General features: G+C 36.3%; 2 protein-coding genes across 2 annotated transcripts in view; both read left to right on the forward strand.

Moving 5' to 3' along the window:
* Positions 1–4617: 4617 nt before the first annotated feature.
* Positions 4618–6118, forward strand: LOC141769627 (zinc-binding protein A33-like). Its single transcript, XM_074638873.1, has one exon. The coding sequence runs from the start codon at positions 4618–4620 to the stop codon at positions 6034–6036; it is 1419 nt and encodes a 472-aa protein (XP_074494974.1). The 3' UTR covers positions 6037–6118.
* Positions 6119–9305: 3187 nt separating this feature from the next.
* The window catches only part of LOC141769614 (nuclear factor 7, brain-like), a 31776-nt gene continuing 21616 nt past the window's right edge, over positions 9306–19465 (forward strand). The window contains exons 1-2 of the mRNA XM_074638859.1: positions 9306–11293; positions 11336–12009. Of these exons, the coding sequence (XP_074494960.1) occupies positions 9458–10906 (1449 nt within the window). The 5' untranslated portion in view covers positions 9306–9457 and the 3' untranslated portion in view covers positions 10907–11293; positions 11336–12009. The remainder of the gene's footprint in view (positions 11294–11335; positions 12010–19465) is intronic.

A 19465-nucleotide genomic window follows, 5' to 3' on the forward strand; every position in this document is an offset into this window, starting at 1 on the left:
GTATATGTTGTTTAGAAAAAATGTGTTAAAGACGGTAACTAAGATTAATCCACAAGAAAATGTGGCTGCAAAATCTGCATCACATCATCAGGAGACGAACTCTAAAGATTAAAGCTGTTAATTATTCTGGTTATCAGCATCTTGTTTTGAGTCAAACAACATTATATAGTAGTTTCAATCATTAGTTTTATTTTTTTATGTTTTTGGGATCTTCTGATGAGTTGTTTTAGTTTTGGATCTCTTGTTTTAATGGTGTTTTATTTTAAGATGAACTTTATTCATCCTGAGGGAAATTGCTGTGCAGCAGTTGCAACAAAAAGTGGGAAAAGTGTAAATATAAAGTCTATGACAATATGGTGTAAATATATACAAAAAATACACAATGCCTAAATCAAGTCAACAGTATGGGTCATAAAAATATAAACATGCTTTGATTCAGTCTTTAATTCTTACAGCGCTTCTTCAAACTGTATATGATATTTTTTGTAGTGTATACATGATCAATAATATGAATGATAAATGACAATGTCCAGTTTGTGATCAAAATAAAGGAAATATCAGCAGTACAATTTAGTTTCATGTTTTTTTTTCGATTAAATTTAAATCCAATATATCTTTATAAAATGTACATCTTGTAACTTTGCTAGTGCTCTAGGAACTACACTGTGCCAGACCCCCCCAGCCTGTTCGATGGCCACGTCTGGCCCATGTGTTTGAAACACAACAACATTTTGTGTCGAGCTTTTATCTTGTAAAGATAAAAGCTGTTAATTATTCTGGTTATCAGCATCTTGTTTTGAGTCAAACAACATTATATAGTAGTTTCAATCATTAGTTTAAGTTTTTGATATTTTTGGGATCTTCTGATGAGTTGTTTTAGTTTTGGATTGCAACATATATCAAAAATTACATTCAAATAAAATAAAAAACTGGTGAAGGAACAAGAAATACAAAATAATAAATGAATTAAAAAAGAAAAAAATATATAAATATATATATACAGTATATATCACATGAATTAAAAGAAACAGTGCTCATCTCAAATTAATTTGTAAATATTAAATAAAGCGAATAATTTAACAGGTTGTTTGTCAGTCATAATCGACAAAGATTTACTTAGCAGTTTTAACTCATTCTTCATACTGGTCAGACAGGGTTTAATTTTGAGTTATCTGCATTAATGTATCAAAGATTTACTTAATAATAATAAAATATTGATATCAAATTCGGATTCACAGCAAAGATACCAAATTTGACCGTTTTCTCTCTGAATGGTGACAGCTCAGTCCTCTTGGATTGTAGCCAGCTCTGCATGTCATTCCAGAAAAACTTCACTGATTCACAATAAAATAAAAAAAATACATGTTCCAAAATTTCAATTTCACTTTCACAAAATACACAGTTATTCACATCAAAGTTAAACCTCAGTCTTAAGAATTCGTTCGTTGGGTAAATCTCATTCAGGATTTTGAAGTTCACCTCTTTCACCTTAGGAGGGAGAGGGAATGAAATATATTCTCCGTATTATCTTAAACTCTTCAGCTTCAAATTCCTTGAAAACATAATTTCTCCTGACTGGGTTAGTGAAGTATTCTCTGAACAGAATATTCCTAATAACTTTGTTGGTAATCTTGCTGTCACACAAATCAATTCCTTCTACACAGACCTGTCTTAGACTAGGGGAGATATCTGAATACAAGATGTCTTCTATCACCATTGATCTCAGGCAGGGGTCTGCAACCTGCGGCTCCGGAGCCACTTGAGGCTCTTTAGCTCCTCTCCAGTGGCTCCCTGAGAATTTATACAAATGGAAATGAATAACTGTTTTTTGTTTACATTTTCATTTTTATGTATCATTGTTAGGTCTAATGTACGACGGTACGACAGAGTATTAGGGCCACATTGAGGAAAAGAAATAAATCTGAGATTTCGAGAATAAAGTCATAATATTACGAAAATGAAGTTGTAATATTATGAAAATAAAGTCATACGTTTACGAGAAACAAAGTTGTAATGTGAGAATAAAGTCAGAAGTTTTTTATTTAATTTTACGTGTTATTTTATTTTTTTCTTGTAATATTATGACTTTATTCTGGAAATCTCTGATTTTTTTTCCCTCAATGTGGCCCTTATACTCCGTAGTACATTTGCACTTTGGCCCCACTGTATTAGACTTATATGCTATATACTTAGACTATAAACTGTGTTACCTTCATCACAATGCTCAAATGTTTTGCGGCTCTAGACAGATCTTTTTTTTTCTTTGCCTAAAATGTCTCTTTTGATAGTAAAGCTTGCTGACCCCTGATCTAAGGGAAGCTGGTACGGCTTTTATCTTTCTATTATAGTTCTTAACGGTACATTGGATTGAGAACTTCTCACAAAACTCTTCATGCTGTCACAAGTTTCCACTCTCATCCATGAAATGTGCTACAGCCCAAATCCCTTTGGATTTCCAATCCTCTATGTACACTGATTTTTTACTCCACAAAATGTGTCTATTGTTCCACACAGGTGTGTTATGTGGTGTAAAGTTATATTTGTAAATTAACTTCCAATAGATGAGCACTTGCTGATGGAAAGCGGGAAAGTTTGACAATGTCAAAATCCCATCGGCTTTGTGATTCTGAATTTGGGGTTGGCCTACATTAATTCATCATCCCTGCACCGCTCTATTTGCTTCTGTAAAGCCACATGACCAATTAACTGATTGTAGAAACAACCTCATAGCAGCCTGATGACGGCTAAATAGCTGAAAACATGTGAGGAATAAATGAATTGTGCAACTTGTTTAATTTAGATGGACTTGTTTTGATTCTCACACTGGTCTGTACCTCACTGTGTGTGTTGTCAACATTAGAAACAGTCAGAAATCACATTTAAAAGATGGTTCAACTTTACCCTCCTACAACTTCACTGCATCATTATAATCTCATATAAAAACAAACAAACAAGCAGAATCATGTCAGTTGTTGATCAGCTTTGTTAGTTGAAGTCGTAACAGTGTGTTGATACTCCAGTCTGTTCTGGACAGCCTCACTGAAGAGAGGGAGCACTGAGGGTTGTATACACAGAGATGTAGTGATGGCTGTCTAAACTGACCTTAAGGAGCATTAAGATGTTCACTATAAAGATGTGTTTCTTTAAACCAGTTGAGTCAGTCAGCAGGACTGTATGATGCTAACACAGTGTATGAAGGCTGTAGAGATGGATAAGCATTTCCAAAGAGACAACATTGTTTAAGAAATGATTTCACTTTTACATTTGATTAATTCTGTAACCTACTGAATGCAGTTTTCAGGGACAACATGCTCACATGTGCATAATATCATCAACATTACTGAATGTACAGTATGTATACAACATGTGTGATTGCATGGACACATTTTACTTCCCGTAAAACGCCACAAGATGTAGACAAAGTCCACGTTTTGTTGCTCATTTTGAACACTGAACATTTTATTTCTGTTACTTATTTACATGCATATTGTTGTTTGCTGCACAGGTTGATCAATAGTAGCTCCTCTTAGTAGTTTCTGATAGATTTTTCTTTTAATGCGTATTCGTCAACATACTTTATGTCCAGAGTATCTAAGAAATGCATCACTGCTGTGTCTCTTGATGTTGTTGTTGCTTCATCAGGCACCAAATGAGTCAAATCATCTCAAACACATGATTCAGATTGAATTATATCTCAGACATGAGTCTTTTCAGCTCTTAAGAGGCCAGCATTTATTTTGAGCTGCTGTACCATCATCATCAAAACTCATGAATGAATGAATGAATGAATGAATGAATGAATGAATGAGAGAGAAATGTGCCAGAAAGTAAAACAAATACAGTCAGGTTGAGAGACTTTATGTAGATTCTATACCATGATTGCTATTTGCACATTTACTGTGACACAATGTGAAAAACAACAGTCATTTTAGTGAGTTTTCTCTCATGTTTTTGGAAAATACTCTCAAAATAAATTGCACAGACATTTGACCACTTTGACTTGTGATGAATCGGAGAATAAGCAAATGAAATGAAAAATAAATAACAAGTTTAATTCCTATAAGTGCAGGTTTAGAGAGTGCTATCTATTTAGTCCAACTGGATGAAACTAACAAAGTCATGCAACTGGTTTAGTGTCAGTCAGCCTGTTGAAATGTTCAGTCCTCGTTAGACTAAAACATTACAATCATCTCCTTGTTTTTGGCATTTTATGAACATTTCTATTATTTATTTAGTGAAACAAAACAGGAGAAGTCACAATTATTTATAAATATTTTGCATTTTATTTTGTTTAGTCTATGAAAATTGATTATAGATTAAAAAAAGAAATTGTTTTGTTCTTAATCAAGAGGAAAGTGTTGAACTCTGAATGACATCCTGACAATATCTGCTGGTGACATAATGACATGGCAGCATTTCCTGATAATAATTCATCCTGTGACAGAGGGAAGTGTAAATGAAAGTAGATTTTGACATTGTTGATCAGAGCTGAGACGCCATCACAGGGTGTGAGATCTCTGCTGGAAAACACACATTTGGATTATTTGAAGCAATCAAGAGACGGGACAGTAACTCGGTGAGTCTTGCTTTTGAAAGACAATTTAAATACCAAGACAAATGGCTGAGAGAGCTCTTTTTGAAAGTTACCTGAACTGCCATGTGTGTTCAGAGACTTTCAGAGATCCTGTGTCTCTGAGCTGCAGCCACAGCTTCTGTTCAAGCTGCCTGAAGAAATTCTGGGAACAAGCTGAAAACAAAAACTGTCCCATTTGTAAAAGAAAATCATCTAAAGAACATCTCTGGGTGAACTTTGCACTGAAGGAACTGTCTGACTTGTTTGCTGAGAGACAGAAAGCTGGATCATCTGAGACAGAAAAAGAAGAGAAGAAGGTGGAGGTGGTGTGTAGTAAACATCAAGAAGAGACTAAACTGTTCTGTAAGGATGAAGAGAGAGCTGTGTGTCCTGTCTGTGACTTTTCTCTCCACCAGAGTCACAAGGTGGTTCCTGTAGAACAAGCAGTCAGTGACCTGAAGGACCAGCTGAAATCTGACTTAGAGTCTCTACAGGACAAGAGGGACAAACACAAACAAGTAGAGAAAACATACGATGAAGTGATTCAACACTCCAAGAAGCAGCTGTTGTTCACAGAGAGGCAGATCAGAGCAGAGTTCAACAAGCTCCACCAGTTCCTGAAAGAGGAAGAGGAGTCCAGACTGGCAGCTCTGAGGGAGGAAGAGGAGCAGAAGGGGAAGACTATCAGCAGAGAGATGAAGATGATTCAGGAGCACATCTCCTCTCTGTCAGACAGTATCTCTGCTGTTGAAGAAGACCTGCAGAAACACAACGTGCCCTTCCTCAGCAGTTATAAAGCCACTCAGACCAGAGCCAGAGTCCAGTGCTCACTGTCAGATCCACAGCTGGTCTCAGGAGCGCTGATAGATGTGGCCAAACACCTGGGCAACCTGTCCTTCAGAGTCTGGGAGAAGATGAAGGACAAGGTCCACTTCAGTCCTGTCATTCTGGACCCAAACACTGCATACCCCATTCTCTATCTGTCTGATGATCTGACCAGTGTGAGATATGGAGACACAATCCAGCAGCTTCCTGACAATCCAGAGAGAAACACTAATTATATCACTGTTCTGGGCTCTGAGGGCTTCAGCTCAGGGAAACACAGCTGGGAGGTGGAGGTGGGAGACCATCCTGTCTGGTTTTTAGGTTTGGCTAAAGAGTCAGCTGACAGGAAGGAGAAGGCAGACGTTTCACCAGAAGATGGAATCTGGTGTCTTTTCAGTGAAAAATACACTGATGTTGTTGGTGAGACAGTCAGAGTGAAGAAGAGTCTCCAGAGGATCAGAGTCCAGCTGGACTATGACAGGGGGGAGGTGTCCTTCTACGACCCTGAAGACATGACTCACATCTACAATCACAGAGACACTTTCACTGAGAAACTCTTCCCATGGTTCCTTATTGGACTGGCTGGTGATGCTAAAACTGCTGATATCAAAATCTGCCAAACTGAGATTTCTCTGTGATGTTCAGACACGTTGGTGTTAGTTCAGACAGAAACTGTTTCTCTGTCCTGTCTCTACTGTCCCAAATGAATTATGCAAAACTGTTTTCATCTTCCTTTATTGTTTAATGTAACCCATTTTAAAAATATGAACACAGAAGTAATTTCTTATATCTGAAATTCATTTTTCGGAAATACCTTGAGAAATTAAGAATTTGTTGTTTAGCAAAAATGTGTTGAAGACGGTAACTAAGATTAATCCACAAGAAAATATGGCTACAAAATCTGTATCACATCATCAGGAGACAAACTTTAAAGATAAAAGCTGTTAATTATTCTGGTTATCAGCATCTTGTTTTGAGTCAAACAACATTATATCGTAGTTTCAATCATTAGTTTTAGTTTTTGATATTTTGTAGGATCTTCTGATGAGTTATTTTAGTTTTGGATCTTTTGTTTTAATGGTGTTTTATTTTAAGATAAGATAAAACTTTATTCATCCTGAGGGAAATTGCTGTGCAGCAGTTGCAACAAAAAGTGAGAAAAGTGTAAATATAAAAAGTGTAAATATAAAGTCTATGACAATATGGTGTAAATATATACAAAAATATATACAATGCCAAAATCAAGTCAACAGTGTGGATCATAAAAATATAAACATGCTTTGATTCAGTCTTTAATTCTTACAGCGCTTCTTCAAACTGTATATGATATTTTTTGTAGTGTATACATGATCAATAATATGAATGATAAATGACAATGTCCAGTTTGTGATCAAAATAAAGGAAATATCAGCAGTACAATTTAGTTTCATGTTTTTTTTTAATATAAAATTTAAATCCAATATATCTTTATAAAATGTACATCTTGTAACTTTCCTAGTGCTCTAGGAACTACACTGTGCCAGACCCCCCCAGCCTGTTCGATGGCCACGCCTGGCCCATGTGTTTGAAACACAACAACATCTTGTGTCGAGCTTTTATCTTCTAAAGATAAAAGCTGTTAATTATTCTGGTTATCAGCATCTTGTTTTGAGTCAAACAACATTATATAGTAGTTTCAATCATTAGTTTAAGTTTTTGATATTTTTGGGATCTTCTGATGAGTTGTTTTAGTTTTGAATCTCAACATATATATAAAAAACATTCAAATAGAATAAAAAAAAGTAAAACTGGTCAAGGAACAAGAAATAAAAAATAATAAATGAGAAAAATATATATATACTGTATATATAAATATATATATATATATATATATATACAGTATATATCACATAAATTAAAAGAAACAGTGCTCATCTCAAATTAATTTGTACATATCAAATAAAGAGAATAATTTGAGGTGTGTTATGTGGTGTAAAGTTATGTTTGTAAATTAACTTCCAATAGAGGAGCACTTGCTGATGGAAAGCAGAAAGTTTGACAATGTAAAAATCCCATCGGCTTTGTGATGCTGACTTCCAGGTTGCCCTACATTAATTCATCATCCCTGCACCGCTCTATTTGCTTCTGTAAAGCCACATGACCAATTAACTGATTGTAGAAACAACCTCATAGCAGCCTGATGACGGCTAAATAGCTGAAAACATGTGAGGAATAAATGAATTGAGCAACTTGTTTAATTTAGATGGAGTTGTTTTGATTCTCACACTGGTCTGTACCTCACTGTGTGTGTTGTCAACATTAGAAACAGTCAGAAATCACATTTAAAAGATGGTTCAACTTTACCCTCCTACAACTTCACTGCATCATTATAATCTCATATAAAAACAAACAGACAAGCAGAATCATGTCAGTTGTTGATCAGCTTTGTTAGTTGAAGTCGTAACAGTGTGTTGATACTCCAGTCTGTTCTAGACAGCCTCACTGAAGAGAGGGAGCACTGAGGGTTGTATACACAGAGATGTAGTGATGGCTGTCTAAACTGACCTTAAGGAGCATTAAGATGTTCACTATAAAGATGTGTTTCTTTAAACCAGTTGAGTCAGTCAGCAGGACTGTATAATGCTAACACAGTGTATGAAGGCTGTAGAGATGGATAAGCATTTCCAAGAAGACAACATTGTTTAAGAAATGATTTCACTTTTACATTTGATTCATTCTGTAACCTACTGAATGCAGTTTTCAGGGACAACATGCTCACATGTGCATAATGTCATCAACATTATTGAATGTACAGTATGTATACAACATGTGATTGCATGGACACATTTTACTTTCCGTAAAACGCCACAAGATGGAGACAAAGTCCACGTTTTGTTGCTCATTTTGAACACTGAACATTTTATTTCTGTTACTTATTTACATGCATATTGTTGTTTGCTGCACAGGTTGATCAATAGTAGCTCCTCTTAGTAGTTTCTGATAGATTTTTCTTTTAATGCGTATTCGTCAACATACTTTATGTCCAGAGTATCTAAGAAATGCATCACTGCTGTGTCTCTTGATGTTGTTGTTGCTTCATCAGGCACCAAATGAGTCAAATCATCTCAAACACATGATTCAGATTGAATTATATCTCAGACATGAGTCTTTTCAGCTCTTAAGAGGCCAGCATTTATTTTGAGCTGCTGTACCATCATCATCAAAACTCATGAATGAATGAATGAATGAATGAATGAAGGAATGAATGAGAGAGAAAATGTGCCAGAAAGTAAAACAAATACAGTCAGGTTGAGAAACTTTATGTAGATTCTATATCATGATTGTTATTTGTACATTTACTGTGACACAATGTGAAAAACAACAGTCATTTTAGTGAGTTTTCTCTCATGTTTTTAGAAAATACTCTCAAAATAAATTGCACAGACATTTGACCACTTTGACTTGTGATAAACAGGAGAATAAGCAAATGAAATGAAAAGTAAAAAACAAGTTTAATTTGTATTAGTGATGGTTTAGAGAGTGCTATAAATTTAGTCCAACTGGATGAAACTAACAAAGTCATGCAACTGGTTTAGTGTCAGTTAGCCTGTTGAAATGTTCAGTCCTCGTTAGACTAAAACATTACAATCATCTCCTTGTTTTTGTGCATTTTTATGAATATTTCTATTATTTATTTAGTGAAACAAAACAGGAGAAGTCACAATTATTTATACATATTTTGCATTTTATTTTGTTTAGTCTATGAAAATTGATTATAGATTTAAAAAGAAATTGTATTGTTCTTAATCAAGAGGAAAGTGTTGAACTCTGAATGACATCCTGACACCATCTGCTGGTGACATAATGACATGGCAGCATTTCCTGATAATAATTCACCCTGTGACAGAGGTGAGTGTAAATGAAAGTAGATTTTGACATTGTTGATCAGAGCTGAGACGCCATCACAGGGTGTGAGATCTCTGCTGGAAAACACACGTTTGGATTATTTGAAGCAATCAAGAGACGGGACAGTAACTCGGTGAGTCTTGCTTTTGAAAGACAATTTAGATACCAAGACAAATGGCTGAGAAAACTGCTCTTTTTGAAAGTTACCTGAACTGCCATGTGTGTTCAGAGACTTTCAGAGATCCTGTGTCTCTGAGCTGCAACCACAGCTTCTGTTCAAGCTGCCTGAAGAACTTCTGGGAACAAACTGAAAAAAAAAACTGTCCCATTTGTAGAAGAAAATCCTCAAAGGATTTTCCAGGAGTGAACTTTGCACTGAAGGAACTGTCTGACTCGTTTACTGAGAGACACAAAGCTGGATCATCTGAGACAGAAAAAGAAGAGAAGAAGGTGGAGGTGGTGTGTAGTAAACATCAAGAAGAGCCTAAACTGTTCTTTAAGGACGAAGAGAGAGCTGTGTGTCCTGTCTGTGAGTTTTCTCTCCACCAGAGTCACAAGGTGGTTCCTATAGAACAAGCAGTCAGTGACCTGAAGGACCAGCTGAAATCTGACTTAGAGTCTCTACAGGACAAGAGGGACAAATATGAAGAAGTGGAGGAAACATACCATGAAGTGATTCAACACTCCAAGAAGCAGCTGTTGTCCACAGAGAGGCAGATCAGAGCAGAGTTCAACAAGCTCCACCAGTTCCTCAAAGAGGAAGAGGAGTCCAGACTGGCAGCTCTGAGGGAGGAAGAGAAGCAGAAGGGGAAGACTATCAGCAGAGAGATGAAGATGATTCAGGAGCACATCTCCTCTCTGTCAGACAGTATCTCTACTGTTGAAGAAGACCTGCAGAAACACAACGTGCCCTTCCTCAGCAGTTATAAAGCCACTCAGACCAGAGCCAGAGTCCAGTGCTCACTGTCAGATCCACAGCTGGTCTCAGGAGCGCTGATAGATGTGGTCAAACACCTGGGCAACCTGTCCTTCAGAGTCTGGGAGAAGATGAAGGACAAGGTCCACTTCAGTCCTGTCATTCTGGACCCAAACACTGCAGCCTACAATCTCTATCTGTCTGATGATCTGACCAGTGTGAGACGTGGAGACACAAACCAGCAGCTTCCTGACAATGCAGAGAGATTCACTAAGTATGCAGATGTTCTGGGCTCTGAGGGCTTCAGCTCAGGTAAACACAGCTGGGAGGTGGAGGTGGGAGACCTTCCTAACTGGCTTGTAGGTTTGGCTAAAGAGTCAGTTGACAGGAAGGAGAAGAGATATTCCACACGAAAAGATGGAATCTGGTGTTTATTGCATCGCAGTGGAGAATACACTAATGTTGTTAGTGAGACAGTCAGAGTGAAGAAGAGTCTCCAGAGGATCAGAGTCCAGCTGGACTATGACAGGGGGGAGGTGTCCTTCTACGACCCTGAAGACATGACTCACATCTACACTTACAGAGACACTTTCACTGAGAAACTCTTCCCATATTTTAATATTGGATCAGCTGGTGATGTTAAAACTGCTGATATCAAAATCTGTCAAACTGAGATTCTCTGTGATGTTCAGACACGTTGGTGTTAGTTCAGACTTTAATCTGACTTCACTGTCTGTCTAGATCTCATTGAAATAATCAAGACAATCAACAGTTATAACAGAAATAATATTTACTCAATACTTAAACTGCATTACATCATCAGGTCTTAAACTTTCATACAGCTCCAAATCAGTTTACTTATTAACCTGGTTATCAGCATCTTGTGTTTAATCAGACCACAATATAACATCTGCTGTATCCACTATACCAAACACTTTGTTTCAGCTGTGTGATTCTTTAAGGGGAGACTCTACAGGTGAATAGGGTAAAATATTTAACTAATAGATATCACCATGAAACTTCCCCAGTTGATTACTGACATTAAGCCAATTATTTTTTGTATTACAAGTTTCTGAAATGTTATGTTTAAATATGCAAATGAGGCATTATCTAATTCTGGCTTTGAGTGAATTTAGGAGAAATCTACAGACACAAATAGACAAAGTGGTAAAATGAATTCCAATCCCAAATTAATTAACACTATTTTATTGTTTACATGAAACTCACTGATAAAACATGAACACAATTATTTTTTATATCTGAAATTCATTTTTTATAAAATACCTTGAGAAATTAAGGATTCGTTGTTTAGAAAAAATTTGTTAAAGACGGTAACTAAGATTAATCCACAAGAAAATGTGGCTACAAAATCTGTATCACATCATCAGGAGACAAACTTTAAAGATTAAAGTTGTTAATTATTCTGGTTATCAGCATCTTGTTTTGAGTCAAACAACATTATATCGTAGTTTCAATCATTAGTTTTCGTTTTTGATATTTTTTAGGATCTTCTGATGAGTTATTTTAGTTTTGGATCTTTTGTTTTAATGGTGTTTTATTTTAAGATAAGATAAAACTTTATTCATCCTGAGGGAAATTGCTGTGCAGCAGTTGCAACAAAAAGTGAGAAAAGTGTAAATATAAAAAGTGTAAATATAAAGTCTATGACAATATGGTGTAAATATATACAAAAATATATACAATGCCAAAATCAAGTTAACAGTGTGGATCATAAAAATATAAACATGCTTTGATTCAGTCTTTAATTCTTACAGCGCTTCTTCAAACTGTATATGATATTTTTTGTAGTGTATACAAGATCAATAATATGACTGATAAATGACAATGTCCAATTTGTGATCAAAATAAAGGAAATATCAGCAGTACAATTTAGTTTCATGTTTTTTTTTATATAAAATTTAAATCCAATATATCTTTATAAAATGTACATCTTGTAACTTTCCTAGTGCTCTAGGAACTACACTGTGCCAGACCCCCCCAGCCTGTTCGATGGCCACGTCTGGCCCATGTGTTTGAAACACAACAACATCTTGTGTCGAGCTTTTATCTTGTAAAGATAAAAGCCGTTAATTATTCTGGGTATCAGCATCTTGTTTTGAGTCAAACAACATTATATAGTAGTTTCAATCATTAGTTTAAGTTTTTGATATTTTTGGGATCTTCTGATGAGTTGTTTTAGTTTTCAATCTCAACATATATATATATATATATATATATATATATATATATATATATATATATATAGTATATATCATAAATTAAAACAAACAGTGCTCATCTCAAATTAATTTGTACATATCAAATAAAGAGAATAGTTTAAGAGATTTACTGAGCAGTTTTAACTCTTTCTTCATAGTCAGACAGGGTTTAGTTTTGAGTTATCTGCATTAATGTATAAAAATGTACTTAACCCTCCTGTTTCTTCCCGTCCGTCGACCATGCAACTTTTGTCTTCCCGGGTCAAAATGAACCCGGTCTGGTTTGACTTTTTATAAAGCATACAGTATAAACTATCACCCAATTCTGTGTTACACCTTTTGGGCCAACTTCATTCCTAATTATTAAGTTTTACACTTTTTGGGGGGAAATTAAGGTTAATAAACCTAATTTCCGTGAAATTATACCAAATTTTTTAGTATAAAAAAACAACCAGATATTGTGAATTATTTTGACTAAAGTTATTATCAGAGGAACATAATGTTGTTGTATTATCACATACTGGTATATGTAAACTTTTAGTCAGAATATTGTTTTGAGTAGGCAACCATCCATGTTATTTTTGGGTAATTAGATTAAAGAAATCCATATTTATGATATAATGAAGTTTGAAAACGGGTCAAATTTGACCCGAGGACAACAGGAGGGTTAATAATAGTGAAATATTGATAACAAAATCCAAATTCTGATTCGCAGCAAAGATACCAAATTTGACCGTTTTCTCTCTGAATGGTGACAGCTCAGTCCTCTTGGATTGTAGCCAGCTCTGCATGTCATTCCAGAAAAACTTCACTGATTCACAATTAAAAAAAAAACACATGTTCCAAACTTTCAATTTCACTTTCACAAAATACACAGTTATTCACATCAAAGTTAAACCTCAGTCTCAAGAATTCGTTCGTTGGGTAAATCTCATTCAGGATTTTGAAGTTCACCTCTTTCACCTTAGGAGGGAGAGGGAATGAAATATATCTTCTCCGTATTATCTTAAACTCTTCAGCTTCAAATTCCTTGAAAACATAATTTCTCCTGACTGGGTTAGTGAAGTATTCTCTGAACAGAATATTACTAATAACTTTGTTGGTAATCTTGCTGTCACACAAATCAATTCCTTCTATACAGAGTTGTCTTAGACTAGGGGAGATATCTGAATACAAGATGTCTTCTATCACCATTGATCTAAGGCAGGGGTCAGCAACCTGCGGCTCCGGAGCCACTTGAGGCTCTTTAGCTCCTCTCCAGTGGCTCCCTGTGGATTTATAAAAATGGAAATGAATAACTGTTTTTTGTTTACATTTTCATTTTTATGTATCATTGTTGTAGGTCTAATGTATGATGGTACGACAGAGTATTAGGGCCACATTGAGGAAAAAAAATAAATCTGAGATTTCGAGAATAAAGTCATAATATTACGAGAAAAAAGTTGTAATATTATGAAAATAAAGTCATACGTTTACGAGAAACAAAGTTGTAATGTGAGAATAAAGTCAGAAGTTTACGAGAAAAAAAAGTCGTAATATTATGAGAATAAAATCATAATATTATAAAGTAGTAATTTTACTTATTTAATTTTTTTCTCGTAAAGTTTTAACTTTATTCTCGTAATATTACGACTTTTTTTCTTGTAATATTATGACTTTATTCTGGAAATCTCTGATTTTTTCCCCCCTTAACGTGGCCCTAATACTCCGTAGTACATTTGCACTTTGGCCCTCACTGCATTAGACTTATATACTATATACTTAGACTATAAACTGTGTTACCTTCATCACAATGCTCAAATGTTTTGCGGCTCCAGACAGATTTTTTTTTTTTCTTTGCCTAAAAATGGCTCTTTTGATAGTAAAGCTTGCTGACCCCTGATCTAAGGGAAGCTGGTACGGCTTTTATCTTTCTATTATAGTTCTTAACGGTACATTGGATTGAGAACTTCTCACAAAACTCTTCATGATGTCACAAGTTTCCACTGCCATCCATGAAATGGGCTACAGCCCAAATCCCTTTGGATTTCCAAACCACTATGTACTCTGATTTTTTACTCCACAAAATGTGTCTATTGTTCCACACAGGTGTGTTATGTGGTGTAAAGTTATGTTTGTAAATTAACTTCCAATAGAGGAGCACTTGCTGATGGAAAGCGGAAAGTTTGACAATGTAAAAATCCCATCGGCTTTGTGATGCTGACTTCCAGGTTGGCCTACATTAATTCATCATCCCTGCACCGCTCTATTTGCTTCTGTAAAGCCACATGACTAATTAACTGATTGTAGAAACAAACTCATAGCAGCCTGATGACGGCTAAATAGCTGAAAACATGTGAGGAATAAATGAATTGTGCAACTTGTTTAATTTAGATGGAGTTGTTTTGATTCTCACACTGGTCTGTACCTCACTGTGTGTGTTGTCAACATTAGAAACAGTCAGAAATCACATTTAAAAGATGGTTCAACTTTACCCTCCTACAACTTCACTGCATCATTATAATCTCATATAAAAACAAACAGACAAGCAGAATCATGTCAGTTGTTGATCAGCTTTGTTAGTTGAAGTCGTAACAGTGTGTTGATACTCCAGTCTGTTCTAGACAGCCTCACTGAAGAGAGGGAGCACTGAGGGTTGTACACACAGAGATGTAGTGATGGCTGTCTAAACTGACCTTAAGGAGCATTAAGATGTTCACTATAAAGATGTGTTTCTTTAAACCAGTTGAGTCAGTCAGCAGGACTGTATAATGCTAACACAGTGTATGAAGGCTGTAGAGATGGATAAGCATTTCCAAGAAGACAACATTGTTTAAGAAATGATTTCACTTTTACATTTGATTAATTATGTAACCTACTGAATGCAGTTTTCAGGGTCAACATGCTCACATGTGCACAGTGGCGGCCGGCCAATAGAGGGCCACGGGGCCTGGCCCCACCCACCTTGAGCCACCAAAAAAAAAAAAAAAAAATTATAAAATTATTAATTATAAAAATTCTAAAAATTCTAAAAATTGTCAATATGTGTGTTTTTGACCTATGGAATATACCCGTAATATTTGTAAAATAGGATAACTGCGCCAAATATCTGCTTTCCTCCTTGAACTCTCTGCTAGTGCACCTCTCAGCTGCTCTGCTGCACGTGCACTTTCTGGGGCCAAATGGATTTGGCCCAAGGAAGGCGGGTCTAATAAGCAGTACAGCCAATCACTGATTAAAGATATATGATTACAAGCATGAATGACATACAATTCATCCAATCAGCGCCGTAAAAAAGACTTCCGGGAGGGCCAAACTGATTTGGCCCATGGTGTGCGCGCGCACGTTCACGTGTGTCTCTCTCTGTTCTCGTCAGGGCTCATGTCAGTTCTCGCGGGATCAAGACCTTCCTGAGAAACAACATGACACAGGATCGCCTTAATGCTCTGGCTATGCTCTCCATGGAGAAGAAACTTGTCAGGAACATGCCTGACTTCAATAAGAAGGTCATTGAGAGGTTTGCCACTCAGAAGGACAGAAGAGCAAAGTTCCTTTATAAATGATCTGTCGTATGTTATATTAACATACTGAATTGTATGAATAAGATGTCCTTATGTCAGTGTTGGAATAAATGATAAAAATGTAACTGCAAAGTAGTAATGCGTTTTTGATACCTTTTTTTGCATTGAATCGTACTAGGATGTTTGTTGAAATTGATTGGCCCTACCCAAAAAAAAATCCACCAGCCGCCACTGATCTACAGTTTCTGGGACTTTAGACGTTGATGACAGAAAGAAAAGTGTCCTGATGAAACGTGGTTGTTAGTTATCACCACACTCATTCATGGTTATTTATTTATGTTGCCTGTTTGTCCTAAATTTGTTCCTAAATTATGCACAAATTTGCATTTTGGTGGGTTTTTAACGCTGATTCAGATTTGATTTGTAGAGTTGTTTTTCTTAAAAAAAGAAAAAAAAGAATTATATATATATATATATATACTGCATATGCCTGTTGATTGATTAAAATATTTAATCAAATTAATCACACTTTTTTTATCTGTTCAAAATGTATCTTAAAGGGAGATTTGTCAAGTATTTAAATATATGCTTGAGGTCAGAGGTCAAGGGACCCCTTTGAAAATGGACATGACAGTTTTTCTTTGCCAAAATTTGTTGTTAGTTTAGAGCATTATTTAACCTCCTTCACTACAAGCTAGTATGACATGGTTGGTACCGATGGATTCATCAGGTTTTATAGTTTACTATGATACCATCAGCTTTAAAACTGAGCTGCTACAACCTCGGAAAGATCGAATAGCGGCCAGACTAAATCGCAAGTTGAGCAAATTTGTTATCGACTGCCCTGTAAAATATATATAACATATAAATACTAATATTTCTTAATATTTTTCTCATGAATATAGTATATAACTACTATAATATCTATTACAAACTACTATCAATACAGGAAGAAACATTAACTACATAATATATTAAAATGTATAGAATTTGTTTTTACATTTTTGGACTAATTATATCAGTTAGGGACTGATGAGTTCACCAATTAACTAACTAACTAACTAACTAACTAACTAACTAATTAACTAACTAACTAATTAACTAACTAACTAACTAACTAACTAGCTAAAAGAGAAAACACACTACAGTTTTCTGTCTGGTTTGTTGTGCTTTGGGAATAATAATAATAATAATAATAACGCGGAAAAATACAATTCAATTAAAAAAATAAACATAAAAAAATAAAAAATATATAAATACATGTCAGGATGTTTTGTCGGGAACACTTTTTAGGGGTCTATGACCTATTTTGAGTCAGGAAACAAAGAGATTTAGACTTAACATGTAGGCATATTTATATAATTTATATGCATTTATATATATATACTGTATATAAAGCGGAGGAGAGAGGAACGAGAGGAGGAGAGAAGAAAAAAGGATGATTTTATTATTTATCAAAAAATAATATATGATGAAATTATATATATATATATATATATATATATATATATACAGTATATATATTATCCTGAGAGCCTCAATGATGCCGTATTTAGTAAGTATTCAGATCCTTTACTGCAGTAAAAGTACTAATACCACACTGTTACAATACTTACTGTAACTTTTACTGTAACAGTGTTTTCAGTACGACATCCATGTATTTTTGGCATATTGTAGATTTCCATACTGCGTACTACATGCTACATTCTGGCCAAATCAGTACGTACTACTAGTATAGTATGAGGTTTAGAATACAGCCTTACCCGTCATGTCATCACATTGTGATGTCATCACATTCTCATGACATGATGACATGAGAATGTGATGACATCACAGGTAAGGCTGTATTCCAAACTGTCTCATGACATCACAATGTGATGTTCTGGAATCGGCTGTGATTCCTGTGATGTTGAGTTTGGCTTTAATCTAAAATTTTACTTATAGGAGAAGATTAGTGAACCAGGCAGTTGTTGACAAGCTGATTTAACATTCAGGTTAATTTAACATTCGGGTTAATTTAACATTCGGGTTAATTTAACATTCAGGTTAATTTAACATTCAGGTTAATTTAACATTCGGGTTAATTTAACATTCGGGTTAATTTAACATTCGGGTTAATTTAACATTCGGGTTAATTTAACATTCGGGTTAATTTAACATTCAGGTTAATTTAACATTCAGGTTAATTTAACATTCAGGTTAATTTAACATCCAGGTTAATTTAACATTCAGGTTAATTTAACATTCAGGTTAATTTAACATCCAGGTTAATTTAACATTCAGGTTAATTTACCGTTCAGGTTAAACAGTTTAACGTTGACAGTCGACTGTAGGGTGAGTACATTATTTACATCTCCATGGATCAAGCATCATTGTTACTGAGCTCTAAGGAGCTTTGGTTCACCAAAGAACTGAAAACCTTCAAGGAAGAAAACGACGCTCTGAAGGAGATCGCCTGGGAAAGAAAAGTCCAACTGTTGGAAGCCCAGCAGAAGGAACTGCAGGACAACTTTACTTTGGACCTTGCTGAGAAGCAACGAGGCTGGAAGACGCAGCAGACTCAACTCCAGATCAGAGTGAACCATTTGACGTGGCACATTCGCGATAAAGACGCTGTTATCCGTGGTCTCCGTAAAGAGCAGCACGATAAGGACCCTGCAATCCCTGATCTCCGGCAGGAGCAGCACGATAAGGACGCTGTGATCCGTGGTCTCCTTAAAGAGCAGCACGATAAGGACCCTGCAATCCCTGATCTCCGGCAGGAGCAGCACGATAAGGACGCTGTGATCCGTGGTCTCCTTAAAGAGCAGCACGATAAGGACCCTGCAATCCCTGATCTCCGGCAGGAGCAGCACGATAAGGACGCTGTTATCCGTGGTCTCCGTAAAGAGCAGCACGATAAGGACGCTGTTATCCGTGGTCTCCGCCAGGAGCAGCACGATAAGGACGCTGTGATCCGTGGTCTCCTTAAAGAGCAGCACGATAAGGACCCTGCAATCCCTGATCTCCGGCAGGAGCAGCACGATAAGGACGCTGTGATCCGTGGTCTCCTTAAAGAGCAGCACGATAAGGACCCTGCAATCCCTGATCTCCGGCAGGAGCAGCACGATAAGGACGCTGTTATCCGTGGTCTCCGTAAAGAGCAGCACGATAAGGACGCTGTTATCCGTGGTCTCCGCCAGGAGCAGCACGATAAGGACGCTGTGATCCGTGGTCTCCTTAAAGAGCAGCACGATAAGGACCCTGCAATCCCTGATCTCCGGCAGGAGCAGCACGATAAGGACGCTGTTATCCTTGATCTCCGCCAGGAGCAGATCGATAAGGACGCTGTAATCCTTGATCTCCGGCAGGAGCAGCGAGGCTGGGAGACGCAGCAGACTCAACTCCAGATCAGAGTGAACCATTTGACGTGGCACATTCGCGATAAGGACGCTGTTATCCGTGGTCTCCGTAAAGAGCAGCACGATAAGGACCCTGCAATCCCTGATCTCCGGCAGGAGCAGCACGATAAGGACGCTGTTATCCTTGATCTCCAGCAGGAGCAGCA

Source organism: Sebastes fasciatus, chromosome 6 (genome assembly GCF_043250625.1).
Source record: "Sebastes fasciatus isolate fSebFas1 chromosome 6, fSebFas1.pri, whole genome shotgun sequence".
NCBI classification, from domain to species: Eukaryota; Metazoa; Chordata; class Actinopteri; order Perciformes; family Sebastidae; genus Sebastes; species Sebastes fasciatus.